Source organism: Sciurus carolinensis, chromosome 16, assembly GCF_902686445.1.
Source record: "Sciurus carolinensis chromosome 16, mSciCar1.2, whole genome shotgun sequence".
In the NCBI taxonomy this organism is placed as follows: domain Eukaryota; kingdom Metazoa; phylum Chordata; class Mammalia; order Rodentia; family Sciuridae; genus Sciurus; species Sciurus carolinensis.
This window is the reverse complement of record NC_062228.1, coordinates 13,383,775-13,405,601: the sequence shown is the minus strand read 5'-3', so window position 1 is coordinate 13,405,601 and position 21,827 is coordinate 13,383,775. Positions and strand designations below refer to the sequence as shown.

At 39.9% G+C, this 21,827-nt stretch overlaps 1 protein-coding gene and 1 pseudogene across 4 annotated transcripts in view; both read right to left on the bottom strand.

The window, feature by feature from the left end:
* Positions 1 to 21,149, bottom strand: part of Ist1 (IST1 factor associated with ESCRT-III) — a 29,594-nt gene extending 8,445 nt beyond the window's left edge. For 2 of the 4 annotated variants that reach the window (XM_047528426.1, XM_047528428.1), the window contains exons 1-4: positions 21,024 to 21,149; positions 3,036 to 3,138; positions 2,071 to 2,251; positions 1,569 to 1,656 (exon numbers count right to left, since the gene is read on the bottom strand). In XM_047528426.1, coding sequence (XP_047384382.1) covers positions 1,569 to 1,656; positions 2,071 to 2,251; positions 3,036 to 3,123 — 357 coding nt within the window. In that variant the 5' untranslated portion in view covers positions 3,124 to 3,138; positions 21,024 to 21,149. Of the gene's footprint in view, positions 1 to 1,568; positions 1,657 to 2,070; positions 2,269 to 2,397; positions 2,400 to 3,035; positions 3,139 to 21,023 lie in introns of those variants that run through there. The other 2 variants (XM_047528429.1, XM_047528430.1) reach the window with 2 other exon arrangements.
* LOC124966769 (glutaredoxin-3-like) lies at positions 11,030 to 11,916 on the bottom strand (annotated as a pseudogene).
* Positions 21,150 to 21,827: the final 678 nt, after the last annotated feature.

The following is a 21,827-nucleotide window of genomic DNA, read 5'->3' as shown; positions in this document are numbered from 1 at the left end:
AAAAAAAGCCTCAACTGCAAAATACAGTAAATCAAGAAACTTAAACTTGAAGGAAACAAACATGATAAAAAGAAGTTAAAGAAAGTATAATCGATATCCTTAGGCTAGGCATGGTGGCACACACCTGTAATCCAGCAACTCAAGAATCTGAAGCAGGAGGATCACAATATGAGGTCAGTTTCTACAATTCAGACCCTCTCTCAAAAAATAAAAAAGGGATGGGGGTGTAGCTTGGTAGTAGAGTGTCCCTGGGTTTCATCCCCAGTACCAATGGGGGTGGGGCTATATGTATATTTAGCTATCTTTAAAGAGTTAGAAGACATTGTAACCATGAAACAAAACAAAAACTACAAAAATATTCAGAGTATTAAAAAGAACTCCTAAAAAAAATATAGAAGTGAAAAAAACAGAAGATACAGAAATCTCAACAGATTGGTTGGGTGATAAGATTCAGATAATATCCTAGGAAATAAATAAAAAGGCCAAAGTGCAGAGAACAGAAAATAACTCAACTGAATTTATATCCTAACAGTTAAAACTTTTTCCATGTTTTGATAAACAATTTTTTGGTTAATCTGTCTCATTCACTAGATTCTATGCTACAAGAGTATGGCTGTGGGCTAGGGAGATAACTCAGTTGGTAGAGTGCTTGCCTCGCAAGCACAAGGCCCTGGGTTCAATCCCCAGCACCTCAAAAAAAAAAAAAAGTATGGCTGTTGGGCTGGAAATGTAGCTCAGTGGTAGAGTGCTTGCTCAGGGTAACACAGAGGCCCTGAGTTGATCCCCAACACACACACACACACACACACACACACACACACACACACACGGCTCATTATAGTTATCCCCAATGCTCGCTTAGCTCATAATATATGTTCAAAGACTATGGATTAATGAGTGAACCAAAAGGTCTGTTTTCTTATGTCCATTTTATTTTAACTTTACTGGTTTACAGGCATATAAGAACTTTTCTAGGGGCTGGGGGTGTAGTTCAGTGATAGACCATTTGCCTGGCATGCCTCATGCCCTGGGTTCAATCTCCAGCACATAAAAAGAAAACACACACAAACCTTTTTTCTATTTGTATAAGATTAAAAAACATTATAACAAAAATAAGACAAAACTGAAGGTACACAGAACTTTGTTCCTTAAAAAACTTACTCAAACTTGCAAGACAATGTTCTACCCTATGACATAGGCCTGAAAAAGAGAAACAATTTTACAAAGCCTGTTTCAAAAGAAGGGTAAAAAAATGCCTGGTCAAATAAGCAGAAGTGACTTAAGTGACTTCTGTTAACCAGTCTCTCTCTTTTTTTTTTGTAGTATTGGAAACTGAACCCAGGACCTTGCACATACTAGGTGTGTACTCTACCATTAATCTACACTCCCAGACCCTCTTTCTTTTTCTTTTTTAAAAATTTAAGACAGGGTCTTGCTAAGTTCCCAGGCTGGCCTCAAACTTGCAATTCTCCTGCCTCAGCCTCCCAAGTAGCTGGGATTACTGGCATGCTAACCAACGTTTTTCACACTATGAAAAACTACAGAAAACACAAACTGGTTGTACTCACTATTTTCAACTCAGCCACTTCTGACTGGAGTCGAGGAGCAGCCCAGATCAGTGTAGACACAGATTCAGCCAAACCAGAATCTAGCTCCCTAATCGAGGAAAAAGTTAATATAATTCAGTATTTTTTAAGAGCAAAAAAACCCTTAGCCTTTATATGATAAACTTGTTAGCCTTCAAGGTTACTTTATGAATCAATCTCACTGAATTCTCCTAATAACTAGACTTCTGGCCATTTCATTACCTAATTTTACTTTTGGGGAAACACTAATGTCACAATGTCAGGAAATGAATGGGCCAAAACTTAAACCTCTCAATTTCAGTATCTTTATTTTATAAGTTACCTACATTTAAATCATACCTTCAAGTGAATAATAAGAAAAGATCTTTGGATATATGAAATAGCTGACTAGTGCCAGCCTATTCATGTACATGAAGAAAGAGACCAATATTACTTCAATCTCAAATTCCAGAGGTGATTTAGTCTATGAATGGAAGAATCTTACTTCATAGACTGGATGAGGCCAAACCGAGCCAGCAGCAGGTCACAGTACAGCTCCAGGATCTCCATGGCCTCCACGAGGTAGTCTTCCCGGATAATGTGCTCCACACGGATCCGAGCTCTCTCATCTTTCCCAGCAGCCAGATAGTCAGCAATCTCCTTCCTTGCTTTCTGGGCCAGTTCCGCTAAGGCACAAATCCCACTGCAGTCACACAATAGTAGTGCACTGGCAACTGGACTATAAGCAGACTTTTTCCCCAACAGAGAACTGGGTATTTCCACTATATCCTAGTTCATACTCCCTTAGCAAATCTAATCCCACCTGATCTACTTCTACCTTAACTCCTCTAGAATTTGCTACTTTGTAGGTAAGAATACAGCATAACCTGACATTTCCAACTCAGGAGTCACATTACCTATTCCATTCCAATAGAGTACAGTTGTCCCTCAGTATCCAAAGGGAACTGGTTTCAGAACACCCCATGGATACCAAAATCCAAGGATGCTCAGGTTCATTATATAAAATGGTATATCTGCATATAACCTATGCACGTCCTCCTACATGCTTTAAGTTTTCTCTAGATTATTATTATCCCTAATGCAATGTAAATGCTGTTAATAGTTGCTATAATGTATTGTTTATGGAGAAATGACAGGAAAGAAGGTCTATACATGTTAGTTATAGATGTAATTTTTTCCTTTGAAAAATTCTGATCTGCTGTTGGCTGAATCCACAAATGTGGAATCCAAGGCTCTGAAACCATGAACATGAAGAGTCAACTGTACATCCCTTCCCTGCAACCAAGTGATTCAGTCTAACTAGTCACAAAAGGCATAGATATGGCTAAAGCTTGAAAGATGAGACACCTGAGATTTCATAATACTGGCCAGAAAGACTCAGTACCAGGGTACTGACACCTGGGGTTGTATTCTGGGAAAGTAAAGGTAAAGCAAGCATGCACTACTCACTTTTTTTTTTCTCCAGTAGTTTAAGACGATTTATGACTAATCTCAAATTGACTCGTAAACGCTCAGCTTTAAATCCAGAGCCCAGCATGCTGTACTGTTCCTCCTGGAAAAAGAAGTATCACAGTAACTATTTTGAATCAAAATTAGTTCCGGAACTAACACCACTTAGAGATAGAATATTTGACACACTAAACCAGAGAGTTTCTTTTTTCTTTTGGTTTTATGGACTAAACCCAGGGCTTCTCAAGTGCTAAGCATATGCTCTATCATTGAGTTACATCTTGAACTCCCAGAGTGTTTTTCTAATACAGGAAATGACATGATCTAAATGACATTTTTACACATCACTTTGATTGTTATGGAGAAAACTGATTAAAAGAGGATAATATTGAGAGCAGGGGGATCAATGAATATACTATAGTCCAGGAAGAGATATTAATAACTTGAAACCAAGCAGTTAGCAGTGGCAGTAACAGAAGCAATTGGATTTGAAATCTATTTTAAGGGCAGAGCTGAAAGAACCAGTGACACATAAAATGAGTATGTAGGTAGTGCATGGGAATGGGGTCATAAAAGATAAGGAAGCAGGAAGGCCACCTGCTTCTCCCCTAAATACCAGCACCCACGGGTGGTGATCAGCAAAGATTATCAAACTTAGGCCCCAAATTCAAAGAGAATCTCTTCCTAAATCCTCAAAGCCTGCTACTAAATCTCAGTCTTTGGGAAAAAGCTGTGCCCAAAATAACAATGAAATGTCCTTAATATCCACTAATGTATAGTTATACAAAGGGTCAAAAGTCCAAGATAGGGCTGGGGTTGTGGCTCAGTGGTAGAGCACTTGCCTAGCATCTGTGAGGCACTGGGTTCAATTCTCACCACCACATATAAATAAGTAAATAAAATAAAGGTCTATCAACAACAAACAACAACAAACAAAATTCAAGACAAAAAAATGTGCACTTTGAAATTCCACAACAAAAGCATATTTACCAAGAATTTAATTAAACAGCAGAGTTACAGTCAATAAAACCATCCCTGCCACACACTCGTAAGATGTCAGGTGGACCACTGTACACTGACTACTGGGCATGCCATTTCAAGACAACACAATTGCTATTTTTCTCACTTTTAATTCTAGACTCAAACTTCAAAACATGTAATCTCCAAACAAAAGTTGGGTCTAACAAAGTAACTGAAGAACAGATAAGTTGAGAGATCAAATATAAGAATGCTAGGAATAGTACTTATCTATTTGTACAAAAACCACTAAGAGAAAACAGATGTATTTCTCATTGTGAAACTGTCTCCAGAAGCCTTTACACTACATTTAATAATTAACTCAAGTCCCAGTGTAAAGGAGGGTTTGTATGTTACAAAGTATCTCTAATTCATTATGATGAATTATGTTCAGTCTCTTCAGTAAATGTTTACTGATTCTGGCTAGGTGCTAAACATAAAAAGTAAAAATAAGGTTTAGTTCCCATCTTCAAGCATAACTGGTATTCTACTGGGGGAAAGGAGGGAGAAGCTAAGAAAATCCAGCAATTACAATGCTGTTTCATAAGGACTAAAATTCTAAAATTTCTCAATTGGGAGCAATTTTGTACCCTAAAGGACATCCAGCAATGACTGGAGACATTTTGGTTCATCGCAACTGAATTGTTTCTTGCTACTGGCAACTAGCAGGTAGAGGCCTGGGATACTATTAAACAAATTACAATGAAAAGGACTGTGTCTCTACAACAAAAAAGTTATCTGCCAAAATGTCAATAGTACCTATTCTAGAGAAATGATCTAACATGCTTAAGTTATGAAAAGCTTTCCAGGAGAAGGCAAAGCCAAAACAAAGTCCTGAAAGACAAACAAGATATCTGTAAGGACAGTGTGAATATTCCAAGCAGAGGGAACAATGCATGTAAAATCCTAGGTACCAGATGTAATGTACAAAGTTGCTCCCCCGCCCTTTCCGTTGCAGGCATTTTCCCCGCCTCCCAACTACTGTCAGTCTGAGAACATCCTAGCTAGCTATTGGTTCATCAGTCGACTTGCAAGTATCCTTCTCCGTTATTGGTCCCGTTAGCCCGGCAGAATTCAACTGCTTCACGGTAGCTACCCTGCTATCTTTTCTCTCTTGCTTTTCTCTCCCTGACTTGCTTTCTTTCTCCTCCTCACTTTCCACTCTCTCTAGCGCGCACCCTTTCTCTTTTCCTCTCCTTTTCTCTCTTACCCTGCAGGGAGACACTTTGTTTGCTTAATAAATTCCCTTATGTGACTTCCTGTGTCCGGCATGGTTTCTGTGGGATCCCTTACATTGGTGCCATTACTCGGATGGGATCTTCCACTGCTCTTAAGCGAGTGGAACCCCATCTGAGCCCCAGTGACCCCCGGACACAGCCCCACCTTCCATTCACCTGGACGCTCAGCTTTTTGCATGCAGCACCGGACTTCAGATTGGTGAGTTCCCTTAGACGGGTCCCCACTCTAGACCAAACACACCTCTGCTGACCTGAGAAGCGACCGTCAAGTGTCCGGGGCTCTCAAGGTGGCTGAGGGGTAGGGGTACCCCCAGTCACAACTTTTATAGTTATGGCTGCCCCCTATAGTCGGTCTTATCTGCCAGGTGGATTCCTGATTTTATGGTGGAGATTCTCTCTCAAGGTTGAGGCTCATCTCGCACTCGTGCACTCGCACTCAAAAACCCTGATATCAGGTCCTCAATTCTCGGCTTTTGCCTGGCCCCACATTGATGTTTGTGTGACAACACCATCTATGTGCTGCCTTCTCTCTCCAGTCGACTACTCTGTGGCCTCGGGACGCTGGGGCACAGACTCGGCTGTATCAGTCCCCATCATAGAATCTGGGTCCGCCAATCTGGCAGATTCAACCCTGGGAACCCCTCGCCTGACTCCCGGTTTATATTTGGCCACAGTACCCTTTAGATAATCAATCCAAAATGGCCGTGTACACCCTGGCCACCCCCGGCTTAAAGCCATCAAAATTCATTTGTGTAATGGCACACAGCTTCCATGAGAGCGGGCAAATGGAAAGGGATTCCTTATCTTCAAGTCTCTTCCTTCTTGCTTCTTGGCTCTTCCTGCAAACTCAAACACCTCTGGAGCTTAGGGCCTCAAATGCTGGCTTTGAACTCTCAATCTCCTGCATCAGCCTCCTGAGTTGCTGGGACTCACTGGGGTTGCAGGCACTCACCACCACACATGGCTCTATAAGGCAATTTTTTAGCAGAGATTGTGGTGTGTTCTTGGCTACTGTGTTTTACAAGAGAAGCAAGATATGTGGTGTAGTTAAAGTACAGTAAGTTTATTAGAAGACAGGAGGAAAAGACACTCCCCCGAGGGAGAGACTGGATTGTCTAGAAAAGACCATTGACAACTAACTCCCTTGCATCCCAGTTTTTACTGGGGTTAAGGGAAGTTTTCAGAGGGTTTGACCCAAGCACCACTTCCTAACTCCTGAATGATGGTCAAATTTTAATGGATTTCTAAATTCCCATGTCTAAGTGAAACCCAGAGGGGTGAAGATTTATAATGACAATAAAATTAAACAATATGCCAAAGACCCTAAAAGCAAATTTGATCATCCTGGCCCACTGCAGTCAATTTTATCTGGAACCTGATTTCACAGACCTTGAGGCCACTGAGCTCTCCAGCCTCTGATCAGGGAAATCTATCTCTCTTACCAAAGGAGGAGTCTTGGGCAAACACTCCTCAGCCCTGTGAACAGTACACTGTTATGGGTTATGGGCCAATAATCCTTTTTTTTTTTTTTTTTTGGACTGGGGATAGAACCCAGGGGTGCTTTACCACTGTTATGGCTTGGATGTGAGCCACTTCCTGAGACAGGCAAAACCTTAACCATGTCCAAATTGCTAGCGACATTTATTAATTTCCTTAGTTTTATGGTTTGGATGTGAGGTACCCCCCAAAAGCTCATGTGTGAGATAAAAGGTTGAGAGAAAAAATGATTGGGTTTTGAGTCTTAACCTAACCAGTGAATTAATCCCTGATGGGATTAACTGAGTGGCAGCTGGAAGCAGATAGGGTGTGGCTAGAGGAAGTGGAAATTGGGGCATAGCTTTGGAATATATATATATATATATATTTGTATCTAGCCAGTGGAGTCTCCCTCTGCTTCCCTCTACCACCCTCCCTTGCCATAATGTTCAGCTTCACCTTAAGCCCTGAGGAATGGAGCCAGTCTTCTATGGACTAAGACCTCTGAAACTGAGCCCTACAATAAACCTTTCCTCCTCTATAATTGAGCTGATCAGATAATTTAGTCACGGCAGCAAAAGAGCTGACTAAAACAACCAGTGAGCTACATCCCTAGCTATTATCTTAAGTCAGAGCAGAACTTCCTTTGTGTAAGTTGTTTCTTTAAAAATATGTTGGCCAGGAGCTCACCTGTAATCCCAGCGGCTCAAGAGGCTGAGGATGACTAGTCCAAAGCCAGTCCCAGCAACTTAGCGAGACTGTAAGCAACTCAGCGAGACCCTGTCTCTAATAAAATATAAAAAAGGGCTGGGGATGTGGCTCACTGGTTAAGCACCCCTGGTCAATCCCCAGTACCAACAACAAAAAACAAAAACAAAAAACCATGCTGAGTTAGCACACAAGCTCACTCTGTAGAACTGTTTTTTGGTACCAAGCATTGAACCTAGGGTTACTTTACCATTAAGCTACATGCTCGCCTCCCCCTTTATTCAAACAGTGATTTTGCTTAATTGCCCAGCTGGCCTCGAACTTGCCGTCCTAACGCCTCAGCCTTCAGTCACTGGGATTACAAATATGTGCCACCATATCTGGTTCAGTCTGTACAATTAACCTCTCATTTTCCATGTTCCCACCACTCAGTATACCTGTTCTCTAGAATGAAAGAACTTTGGATGGTGTAGAGGAAAAAGGGGTGGGAGGGGGTGGAAATGGAAAAACAATAGAATGAAAAAGATAGTATTACCCTATATATATGTATGATTACATGCATGGTGTGAATCTACAATGTGTACAACCATAGAAATGAAAAGTTGTACCCCATTTGTGTACAATGAGCCAAAATGTGTCTGTAAAAAAATTTTTAATAAAAAAATAAAGGAAAGAAATGCCACTAAAACTACTAAACCAAATGGCTCTTTCATTTTTTTTTAATTTATTTTTATTATAAACAAATGGGATACATGTTGTTTCTGTTTGTACATGAAGGCATGTCATTTGTGTAATCATACATTTACAGAGGGTAATGGTGTTTGATTCATTCTGTTATTTTTTCCTCCCCCCCCAACCCTCTTTTCCTTCTATACAGTCCCTCCTTCCTCCATTCTTGCCCCCCTCCCACCCCCCATTATGCATCATCATCCGCTTATCAGCGTGATCATTCATCCTTTGGTTTTTTTGAGATTGGCTTATCTCACTTAGCATGATATTCTCCAATTTCATCCATTTGCCTGCAAATGCCATAATTTTATTATTCTTTATGGCTGAGTAATATTCCATTATATATATATATATATATATATATATATATATATATATAAAAAACAGTTTCTTTATCCATTCATCAATTGAAGGACATCTAGGTTGGTTCCACAATCTGGCTATTGTGAATTGAGCAGCTATGAACATTGATGTGGCTGTATCTCTGTAGTATGCTTATTTTAAGTCCTTTGGGTATAGCTAAGTCAAATGGTGGTTCCATTCCAAGCTTTCTGAGGAATCTCTGCACTGCTTTCCAGAGTGGCTGCACTAATTTGCAACCACACCAGCAATGTATGAATGTAACTTTTTCCCCACATCCTCGCCAACATCTATTGTTGCTTGTTTTCTTGATAATCGCCATTCTAATTGGGGTGAGATGGAATCTTAGGGTAGTTTTGATTTGCATTTCTCTTATTACTAGAGATGTTGAACATTTTTTCATATGTTTGTTGATTGTTTGTAGATCATCTTCTGTGAAGTGTCTGTTCATTTCCTTAGGCCATATTTTGATTGGATTATTTGTATTCTTCCTGTAGAGTTTTTTGAGTTCTTTATATATTCTGGAAATTAGTGCTTTATCTGAAGTATGAGTGGCAAAGATTTTCTCCCACTCTGTAGGTTCTCTCTTCACATTGCTGATAGTTTCCTTTGCTAAGAGAAAGTTTTTTAGTTTGAATCTATCCCAGTTATTGATTCTTGCTTTCATTTCTTGTGCTATGGGAGTCCTGTTAAGGAAGTCTGATCCTAAGCCGACATGTTGAAGATTTGGACCTACTTTTTCTTCTATAAGATGAAGGGTCTCTGGTCTGATTCCGAGGTCCTTGATCCATTTTGAGTTTTGTGCAGGGTGAGATAGGGGTTTAGTTTCATTCTGCTGCATATGGATTTCCAGTTTTCCCAGCACCATTTGTTGAAGAGGCTATCTTTTCTCCATTGCATATTTTTGGCATGTTTGTCTAGTATGAGAAAATTGTATTTATTTGGGTTTGTGTCCATGTCCTCTATTCTGTACTGCTGATCTACCCGTCTATTTTGGTGCCAATACCATGCCGTTTTTGTTACTATCGCTTTGTAGTATAGTTGAAGTTCTGGTATTGCAATACTCCCTGCTTCACTCTTCCTGCTAAGGATTGCTTTAGCTATTCTGGGTTTCTTATTCTTCCAGATGAATTTCATGATTGCTTGCTCTATTTCTGTAAGGTACATCATTGGGATTTTAATTGGAATTGCACTGAATCTGTATAGCACTTTTGGTAGTATGGCCATTTTGACAATATTAATTCTGCCTGTGATTTTTTAAAATTGATTTCTCATAGTGTTTTTATTTGCTCTTTAATGTTTTAAGTAAAGAAAAAAAAAAGTATACCTGTTCTCTTATCCATTTGACTTCTACAGTTACCTGCTTGGAAACTGTTTCAAAGATAAAAGATAAAAAAAATTTGGGGTCTAACAGAGTTACAAGTTATGATAGAAAAATGTGGAAATTTCTGTGTGGTGAAGTAGTCTATGTGGAATCCAGAAGTATCAATTTTATGATGTATTAGTACTTGGAAGACAAAACTTTAGTCTTATCTGAATTTTAAATATTATCCAGGGGCTTAAAAACATACATTTTGGTGTGGTTGTAGATCAGTAGTAAAGCATGAGGCACTGGGTTCAATTCTCAACACCGCATACAAATAAATAAAGGTTCATCAACAACAACAAAAAAATACTTTAAAAAAACCAATACATACACTTTGACCTAGTAATTCTACTCCTAGGAACCTAACCTTAAGGGAATGTCAGTTTCATAAGCAGATTTTTATATGAAAATAATTACTACATTTTAAGAATGACAATTATGAAATATATGAATGAACTAATATGATCAGTTGAACAAATTACAGCATACGTATGATGGAATTTTACATGACTATTAAAATACTTTTAAAAAACATTTACTGATCTGGGAATATATCAATGATAATTTGAAAAAAAAGTTGTAAATATGATTTCAAATTTAAGAAAAGTAAATATCCATCAAAAAAGATTAGACTTTCTTAAAAAAGGAATGGGCTGAGGATGTACCTCAGTGGTAGAGTGCTTGCCTAGCAGGACCCAGGTCAATCACCCACCACATGCACACGCACACACACACGTGAAGTCATTCCTATATGTAAACCCTTTTTTTTTTGTACCAGGGATTGAACCCAGGGGTACTTAACCACTGAGCCACATTCCCAGCCCTTTTTGTGTTTTATTTAGAGACAGGTTTTCACCAAGCTGCTTAGGGTCTCACTAAGTTGCTGAGGCTATCTGAACTTGTGATCCTCCTGCTTCAGCCTCCTAAGCTGCTGTGATTACAGGAGTGCACCAAGCTTATGTAAACCCTTTTTATTTATTTATTTATTTATTTATTTATTTATTTAATTGAAGATGTTTATTGCATTCTATTTTTGGTGGAAAAAATGTAACATTTATTCAGCACAACCTTGTGAAATGCACAAAGCATAACTGAGTAAGAAGCATTTTTTATTCCTAGACCATTTCTGAGGACTAAATCATGAACTGCTTCACTGTAATTAAATATTTCTTACTATAGTTGGGCACCACGTTTATTAATTTTCTCCTCTCAGTATAGGCAGCAATTCACCATTTTCTTTCAGTTCCTTAACAATATCCAATCCTCCAACAAGTTCCCCTTTCACATACAGCTGCGGGTATGTTGGGCAATTGGAGTAATCCTTGCCGGACTTCTTCATCTTCCAATATATCAAAAGTTTCATAATCAACACTGTTTCCTTTCATAAAGAGCATCACAGAAGCTTTATTTGTCAGCACTTTAAGCCTTTCCTCTAATTTGGGAGCTTTGGGGCAAATTGTGTCTAGTTCTTCAGATGCTTCTAGCTCCTTAATTATATCAAGGCCTCCTATGAGCTCTCCAGAAACATAGAGCTGAGGATAGGTGGGCCAATTGGAATAAGTTTTGAGCCCCTGCCGAACTTCATCTGAGAAGATATCAAAACTGCTAAACTGAATATTATGTTTCTGAAGAATTTCCACCATCTGCTTGCTGAAACCGCAGCGTGGCTCTTGAGGGGTTCCTTTCATGAACAACATGCAGGGGGCAGCATGAGTTAATTTCTTCAGGCAAAGGTTAAGATCTTCTTTAAGATGCTCATTAGCACTGGGTGGGAAGGAGCCACTAGATGCGTGTCGTTGCACTTTTTTGGTCAACTCTGGAGCATGTGCACCATCTAATCAGTCAATTTTCTGAGAATTCTTGAAAAACAGAAGGGAACAGAACTAATTTCATATTTTTCAGACACTTCAGGAACAGCTTCAGCTTCCAACTTCACGAATGAAACCTCACGATGTTCTTTAACCAACTCTGTCATTACATCGTTCATCTGTGCACACTGTGGAGCCCATGGCGCCCAGAAATGGACCACAAGGAGGGACCTGAATTCAAGTTTCAGCTCCATTATCACTAATATGGTTTTGAAGAGTAATTTAACTTCCCTGCACTCTCACATCTGTAAACAAGCATTACCTAACACTTGGCTTTGAGGCGCAGCAGCTCCTCAAACTGCCCGGCCGAGCCGACCTCCACCACAGCCGCCGCCGCCGCCTCAGCCGCCGCCGCCGCCGCCTCAGCCGCCTCAGCCGCCTCAGCCGCCTCAGCCGCCCCGCGCCGCCATGCTGAAGCTGCCAGCCAGGAGCAGTCGAGCGCGGGCGGCTCGATTGGTCAACCCTTTTTAAATCCCAAGAATCTGGGCTAACATTAAAGACAATGCTAAACCCACATCTACTTCAAATAGCATTTAATTTGGAATTTCTACCAAAAGAATAATAAAAATGAAAAAAAAAGAATAATAAAAATGAAATTCATTTGCTATTTCAGGAAAAAAAAATTAGGAATTCATCAAAAAGCATTACCAATCAAGAGTATCTTATTCAAATAGTTATGTAAAGTGAACTAGAAGACACTGAAGGACACAAAGGGATAACACTATCAAATTAAGTAAAAGCACAGGGCCTGCCAGACATGGCCAGGCATAGTGGTGCATGCCGTTAATTCCACCTATTCAGAAAGCTGAGGCCAGAGGATTCCTTAAGTCCAGGAGTTCAAGGGCAGCCTGGGCAACATAGTGAGACACAGTCACTAAACAAATAAATAAGCAAACAAATGACTATAGATTTCACAGCAGAAATCACAAGAGACCAAAAAGAAGAAAACACTCTCGAAGTGCTAAAAGGAAAAAACAAAACAAAACAAAAACACCCAAAAAAAACCTAGAATTCTTTTTTTTTTAAAAAAGCTTCTGTATTCTTACCCAGTACCCCACACATGCTAGCATCCTACCACTGAACCACAACCCCAGCCCCTCAACCTAGAATTCTATATCCAGGAAAAATATCCCTCAGAAAGAAAATGGGATAGTCATTCTCAGGTGAGGAAAAACTAAAAGAGAAATTTGTCACCAACAGACCTGCTCTAAAACAAAGGAAGTGATACCAGAAGGAAACCTGGGAATAAAGAGATACTTGAGATTATAAATACCCAGGTAAATTTAGATGACTTTTCTCAACTCTCAAAATATTTTTAACAATTAAGAACATCATCTGATGGGGTTTTCAATATATGTAAATGTACTATACAAGACTAAGACAACCACTACATCAGGGGAGGAATGTAAAGAAACCTATAAGATGGTATGATTCCTATATTCCACGATAAGCAGAAAAATATTGACTCTAGGTAGACTAGGAAAAGTTAGCAACATCTATTGTCTATTGGTATCTCCAGAGCAACCCAAAAAAAAAAAAAAAAAAAAAAAAACCACACAAAAGATTCAACTATATACAGCTGACAAAAAAACTCACTTTGAATAGGATATAGGTATGTTAAAATAAAGGGTAAGGCAGGCATATGGTATATGCCTGTAATTCCAGCAATTCAGGAAGCTGAGGCAGGAGGATCACAAATTCAAGGCCAGCCTCAACAATTTAGCAACACCCTGTCTTAAAATTTCAAAAAATAAAATAAAAAGAGCTGTGATGTAACTCAGTGACAGTAGTGATTCCATTCCTGGTACCATTAAATAAATAATGAAAAAAGGTATGTAGAATGCAAATACCAGTCAAAAGAAAGTTGGAGGGGCTTTATTAGTATAAAATAGACTTCAGAGCAAGGAAACCCAGGGATACAGAAGTACATTACATAATGATAAAAGGGTAAATTCACCAAGAAAATGTAACAATCTTAATTGTAAATGTACCTGATGACAGAATATCAAAATACATGATACAGTGGTGCATGCCTATATCCCAGTAACTAGGGAGGCCAAGGCAGGAAGATCACAAGTTCAAAGCCAGCCTCAGCAATTTAGTGAGGTCCTAAGCAATATGGCAAAACCCTGCCTCAAAATTAAAAGTAAACAGGTCTGGGGATGCAGATAAAGAGATAAAGTTCCCTGGGTTCAATCTCCAATACAAAAAAAGAAAAAAAACCATGAGGTAAAAACAGAGCAAAAAAATAAATATGTACATCTAATTATAGTAGGAAGTTTTCAACATACCTTCCTCAGTAATCAATCTAGCAGACAAAATGTCAGCAAGGATACGGAACTGAACACTACCCACTGCATCTCAGTGATATTTTAATTTTTAATTTTTTGGTACCAGGGACTGAACCCAGGGGCGCTTAACTACTGAGCCACATCCCCATCCCTTTTTAAAACTGTTTTATTTTGAGACAGGGTCTTGTTAAGTTTCTTAAGGCCTCACTAAATTATTGAGGCTAGCTTTGAACTTGAGCCACTGAGCCACTGAGCCTCCTGAGCCACTGGGATTACAGGTGTGCATGACCATGTCCAGACTCAATGACATTTATAAAACATTCCATTCAACACAGAAATGTAAAGAAACATTTGTGAATATAGACCATATTCAAAGTTAAATAAACCTTAACAAATTAAATAAAACTGAATTCACATCAAGAACGTGTTTTAAGCCTGGCAGGGTGGTGCACGCCTATAATCCCAGTGGTTCAGGAGGCTGAAGCAAGAGTATAGAGAGTTAAAAGCCAGCCTCACCAAAAGCAAGGCACTAAGCAACTCAGTGAGACCCTGTCCCTAAATAAAATACAAAATAGGGCTGGGAATGCTGTTCAGTGGTCAAGTGTCCCTGAGTTCAATCCCCAGTAACCCCCACTCCCACAAAAAAGAATGTGTTTTAACCAGGTATGGCGACACATGTCTGTAATCCCAGTGACTCAAGAAAGCTGAGGCAGGAGGATCACAAGTTCCAGGACAGTCTCAGCAACTTAGAAAGGCCTGTCTCAAAATAAACAAGAAAAGGGCTGGGGATGTAGTTCAGTGGTACAGTACTCTTAAATTCAATCCCTGGTACCCCCCCCCCCCCAAAAAAAATTTTTTTTAGCCATAATGGAATTATCAATAACAATTATTGTAACAAGGAAAGAATAATAGAAAATTTCTTAACATTTGAAAAATTACATATATTTCTAAATAATCCAAGGGTCAAACACTGAGTCTCAAGTGAAACTAAAAAAAAAAAAAAAAGTCTGAACTGAAAGAATATGAAAAGAAACATAAAATTTGTGTGATGTAGGTAAAGCAGTACTTATAGGGACATTTACAACACTAAAGGTTGATAACTGGGTTGGAAAAGAAAGACCTCAAATTAACAATCTAAGCATCTACCTTAAGGAACCAGGAAATGATTAAAACTAACCAACATCAAGCAGAAGGAAAGGCAAAAAGTCAATGAAACTGAAAAGGGAAAATCAAAGAAATCAAATGCTGGTTTTATATAATATGAAAAAGAAAAACAACTGGAAATGAAAGGGAGATATCAGTACAGACCCTACAGTTATTAAATGGCAGTATTACTGCCAATTTATAGCTGTGAATTTAACAAGGAAACAAAATACAAATCCCTTAGAAACTCTACTTACTGAAATCAACACCAAGAAACAGAAAATATAACTACTATAACTATGATAAAATGAATCTACAATTAAAAACCATTCCAAAAGAAAATTCAAGCTCACAAAATCCCGGTTTCCATGGTAAATTCTATGAAATATTTTAAAAAAAATTAGCATCAATATTACATGAACCTTTCCACCTCACAGGAATAGTATGAGAATTAAATGAAAATTTCTTAAAGAATTTAGCATATGCCACGTGTGGTGGCACATGCCCATAATCCCAGCAAATTGGGAGATTAAGGTATAGGATCCCAAATTCAAGGCCCGCCTCAGCAATTCAGCAGTGCCCTAAGCAATTTAGGAAGACCTCCTCTCAAAATAAAAAGGGCTAAGGATGTGACTCAGTGGTTAAGTGCCCCTAGGTTCAATCAAAAAATAAAATAACAATTTAGCACATATTCACAATAAGCACTACATCAATACTTAATAAATTCCAGTCAACAGAACCATATTTTTGAAAAATTAAAAGATTAGCTCTTCATCTAAAGATTAAATGATAAGTGACTTTGTGTTTTAGGTTAAAATAAAGCATGCTTTGTATCCTTTAGCTCCTGTTTTAACTGCTCACCCCCTTTGTTTTGCAGTAGTAGGGCCTTCAGCATGCAAGGCAAGTACTCCACCACTGAGCTACAATACAACCCTAGCCCTTCTTAATTTTTATTTTGAGACAGGGTCTCACTAAATTGTCCAGGCTGGCCTCTCAAAAGGTTGGGATTACAGGCATGGCCAGTCTTTAATGTTTTTGATTAAGCTGTATTAATCTCACTGGAAGACTTCAACTACTTCTTACTGCCAGTGTCACTACCACACTGCTTAGCATAGTGTTCTTGCACAAAGCTGTAACTCATTTACCATGTTTATTTAGCATGTTATTTGGAATTTTAAATATAACATTCTCTTTTCTTTCTACTAATTTACATAATCTTTGTTTTTTAAGCAAAGAAAAAGAATTTGCTAAACTATTTTGTTAAGTATTGAGAATTTTTAAAACTCCTATCTAATAGATCCCTATTCTACAAAGAATCTAATCACTAAAGACAATGACACTAAACCACAACAGAAATAACTAAGGATATGTTCTAAATTATTACCAGTATATGAAATAAATCATTAGCCTTAAAACTAGATTAATACAAAAGAGGGACAAGGGCTGGAGTTGTGGCTCAGTGGTAGGGCACTTGCCTAGTATGTGTGAGGCCCTGGGTTCGATCCTCAGTACCACATAAAAATAAATAAAATAAAATCCATTGACAACTGAACAAAATATTAAGAAAAAAAGACTGATGTCTATTCCAGATTTTGAACTCATGTTTCCAAAGCTAACATAAACTTTGTATCTTGTATGAACTAGAATACTAATTTAGGGATAATAATCTAAAGGCTAATATTCAGGTCAACTATATTTATATATATGTGTATATACATACACACAAATACATAAGCAAATATGTTCATGTGAATACATTATATACATACCATACACTAATACTGTCCAATGTTACCAAAAGCTTGGTCCTCATCCTCGATGTCAATCCAATAACAAGGAAACAGTTGTGACAAAAAGGAAGTTTTATTGCTTTGCTAGCAAAGGAGAAAAACAGGGGACTCCTGTTCCAGAGGCTGTTGATTATGCCCATCAAGAGAAGCAGGGGGCTTTTAAAGAGGTGATTCAAAGGCTACATTCTACATGTTCTTGGTTGGAGTTTTAATTCACTTGTTAGCTTAGGAGACCGTCATTCTGAGATATTCTGGTACCATTCCCAAAATCTGAATTTGCTCCTGTGGTGGGAGTGTGCTCAAGGACAGCTAATTCTGCCTAGGATGGGGAAGGTATTCCTGTTTCCCCTGAGATTAGGAAAGGGGACAGATTAGGAAGGAGCGGAGAGAGAGGAAGAGAAAGAAGTGTCCACTTTTAAAAATAAGTCACAGTGGCAAAGCAGCAAGGGCTATAGTCAAAGCATAAAGTGGACCACTGTTACAAATACCCAATTAAAAAGTTTTTTCTTTGTCCTGTCTCAGCCACTATAGTAGCTGGGATTATAGGTATTCCAGGTCCACCTTACTTAAAATTCTTTTGTGATTCAAAAATTATTCTAAAATCACTTTGTGCCTCAATATCTTCGCCGTTATTAATTCACTGGCTTTTTTTTTTTTTGGTTCCAAAGATTGAACCACTGAGTCACATCTCCAGCCTTTTTTTGAGAAAGGGTCTTGCTAAATTGCTAAGGGCCTTGCTAAATTGCTGCAGCTGGCTTTAAACTCTCCATCTTCCTGCCTACACTTTCTTCAGCTTCCTTAGCTGCTGGGATTACAGGAGTGCACCACCACACCCAGCTACTGGTTTAATATTTATTGAGTGGTGGTCTACAGGCACTGACTGCTAGACCCCTTCAAAATGATACATTTAAATGAGAGCTGATCCCAGTCTTCAAGAAATTCACAATCTAATAACACACAAAAAAACTATAAGACAAGTAAACAACTTTAACATAAACTTAAAAAAGTATTATACTCTCTTGACTGCAATCCCAATTTTCAGTATTCTATCTGACTTCTATATTGAAATACATATATTTGGGGGGGCTGGAGCTTGAATCCAGTGGCACTCTACTATTGAGGTACATCCCCAGCTCATTTTTTTTTAAAATGTTTTTTTTGGTTGTCAAAGGACCTTTATATTTATTTATTTATTTATTTATTTATTTATTTATTTATTTATTTATACGCGGTGCTGAGAATGAACCCAGTGCCTCATACATGCTAGGCAAGCACTCTACCACTGAGCCACAACCCCAGTCACCTCCCCATTCATTTTAAAAATATTTTAATATTTTTAATTTATTTGTTTTTTTTAGATATACATAGAATATGTATAGTGAAATGCATTTTGACACATTATACATATATGAAATAAAACTTATTTTAATTAGGCTCCCATTCTTGCAGTTGTACATGATGTGGAGTTTCACTGGTCATGTATCATAAATGAACATAAGAAAGTTATGTCCAATTCATTCCACTGTATTTCTTATTCCCATCCCCCTTTCCTTTCCTTCATTTCCCCGTTATCCAATCCAATGAAATTATTCCCTTCCCCCTCCTTACTGTATGTCCACATCCACATACCAGAGAAAACATTAGGTTCTTTGGTTTTGGGGGATTGGTTCATTTACTTAGCATGAGGGTCTCCAGCCCCTAGAATGCATTTTCAAGATAAAGTTTGGGTCTGCAGTTGTAGCTCAGTGGTAGAGCACTTGCCTAGCAAGTGTGAGGCACGAGGTTTGATCCTCAGCACCACACATAAATAAGGTATTCTGTCTACAACTAAAAAAAAAATTTTTTTTTAAAGATAATATAGTTCAATTGCCTTAAAAAGCATTTCATGTTCAGTTTGCCAGGAGTTTTACTGTATTTCCACACTACAAACTGTAATTGAATCTTTACTGACCAAACTAATCAAGATTGAAATGTCAATAAAATAAAGCAACTACAACACCTTCAGCAGCATATGTAATTCACAAGTATAGACTTCATAATTCAGATACCATCAAAATTTCCTGGCAGTAGTCATTAATATTGGAATGCATATGCATTATAAAATCTTGCTTTGTAATAAAATATAAACACACTGAAGAAAATTCATTGGGACTGGGCCACCTGTAATCTCAGCAGCTGGGGAGGCTAAGGCAGGAGGATCTTGAGTTAAAGCCAGCCTCAGCAATACAGGTGTTAAGCAACTCAGTGAGACCTTGTCTCTAAATATTAATATACAAAATAGGACTGGGTATATGGCTCAGTGATCAAGTGCCCCTGAGCTCAATTCCCGGTACCCACCTCCACAAAAAAAAAAAAAAAAAAAAAAGAGAGAGAGAGAGAGAGAGAAAAGAGAAAATTCATTGGATATACTTTTACCAAGAAAAAATTTTTTTTTTTAGTTGTAGATGGACGCCATTATCTTCATTTTATTTTTATGTGGTGCTGAGAATCAAACCCAGTGCCTCACATGTGCTGGGCAAGGCTCCACCGCTGAGCCACAATCCCAGTCCACCAAGAAATTTTCTTAAGGCATATTTTTACAAAGTCGTACTCATGAACTATGAACACCAAAAAAATCATTTTATCACTTATAATCACATCATTACAAAATCTATTTTAACGGTTGCTTAACACCCCACTGCATGACAGCTTTCTTACAAATTCTCCAACCTTTCGACATTTATATCAAAGCAATCATGCTAAAATAAGCATTCATATGCATTTCACTTTTCCTGTTATTTGAAATGAATTAGACTACATTTTGCTTTCTAGTTTATTTTTAAATCAGAATAGGCTACATGAAATTGGAACTTGATTTTAACTATTTTAAAAGAATGAGAGCTTAAGTAGACTAGAGGGGCTGAGGGGACGTTTTAGTCAGCCTTTTCGCTGCTGTGACTAAAAGTTCTGACAAGAACAATTTTAAGGAGGAAAAGTTTATTTAGGGGTTCACGATTTCAGAGGTCTCGGTTGTTCTGGGCTGCAAGTGAGGCAGAAGATCAGGAAGGGTGTGGAGGAGGAAAGCAGCTCAGAATATGACAACCAGGAAGCAGGGAGACTCTCATTCAGCAGGGACAAACATACATACCTCAAGGTACGCCCCGCAATGACCCACCTCTTCCAGCCACACCCGCCTGCCTTCAGTTACCACTCAGTTAATCTCTATCAGTTCACTGATCGAGTTAGGGTTCTCATAACCCAGTCATTTCTCCTCTAAGCCCTGCACTGTCTCACACATGAGCTTTTGGGGGACACCTGACATCCAAACCATAACAGGGGGAACTGCTTAGGGTAGAGGGCCTGGATTCTACTCCCCAGCACCGCACTAGGGAAAGGGGAAAAAAAAAAAAGGAAACGTAGTCTAGAGTTGAGGATTCTCCATCTTTTAGAAGTCAGAGACCCCACGATGATCGCGACCCTCGTTCAAGATTTTGTTGGCGAGTTTCAAGGAATCGCCCCCAGCCACCCGGAAGAGGAGGGAAGGCACAAAGAGCGGAAGGGCAAGCACAGGGCCGCAGGCTCTTCACCAGGGCTCTCACCAAAGGGGTCTACGGGACGGGGCAGCGAGGGGGAAGGCAATTCTCTCCGGCTACCGGGGGCGCCCTGACGGAGTCACCGAGGGTCGCCAAGAAGCCCAGGCCGCGGCGCCGCCGCCCCCGAGACCAGGCGCCTCGGGGCAGGGAAGACGACGGGAACGTCTGGCGGCTCCGGTGTCTAGGGCCGGCGGTCTCCAATCAGCTGGCAGCCTGGTCACGCTCCCACCCCCGCCCCGGCCCGCCTCCCGCGCCGCGGCCCCTCGCCCGACCTCCGGTCTGACCCCCGCTTCCAACACCCTTCCCTTTCTCCTCTGCCATCCCGAGGATCGTTTGAACCGAGAGCCTTATAGCTGGTTGGGGATTACGAACTTCAGGATGCACAGGCTAGAAGACAAAGACCCCATAAGGCTGAGGATGTTACACTCACCTGTCCAAATCCAGGCGTGAAAACAGCGGAGACCGACTACGGCAACGTTGCTCAGCATCCAAAATGGCGCTCTCTCGGCCTCAGCACAGCCAGCTCGGGCGGAGGGATCCACGGACCCGGATAGCCACGCCCCCCTCTCCAGGGATTGGCTGCGTGCCGGCCGCTGCAAACACCCACACACGCCGAGGACTTAGTGACTCCCAGCCTCGGATCCCTTCGGAGCCGGCGCGGCCGGGAACTACTTCTCGCGGCGGAGTCTCAGGGCGTGACGCGTAACTCGTGAGGCCGATTGAGTCACTTGCTGGGGGCGGCCCTGGGCGCGGTGAGCGGTGGTCCTGTAACTCAGTGCGTGTTATTCTTATCCCCGATGGTTTCAGCCTCTAGAAAAACCGACTGGAGAACTGCCTCCCAAACTTCCGGATTCCTCGTTGAGATTTGCTCGCGCCCTTCGCTCGGCTCTCCTTTCCGCCTGAGAGTGTTTTTTCCCCGTGTGAAGGGTCGGGCAGGTTTCGACCCCTGACAGCTCCCTCTTTGTCATCGGGCTCTGCACCCACCGTCTCTCGGTCTCCGCCTGCGGACGCTCATTCTCCCATTTTTAAAATATATTTTTTAGTTGTCGGTGGACACAGTACCTTAGTTTATTTTCGTGTGGTACTAAGGATCGAACCCAGTGCCTCACGTGTGTTAGGCAAGCGCTCTACCACTGGGCCACGACCCCAGCCCATCTTCTCCCATTTTTAAAGGGAAATCTGATGACCCTTTCAACCAGACTTCCTTCTGGTCTGCGTATTTAGTAATGTTTCC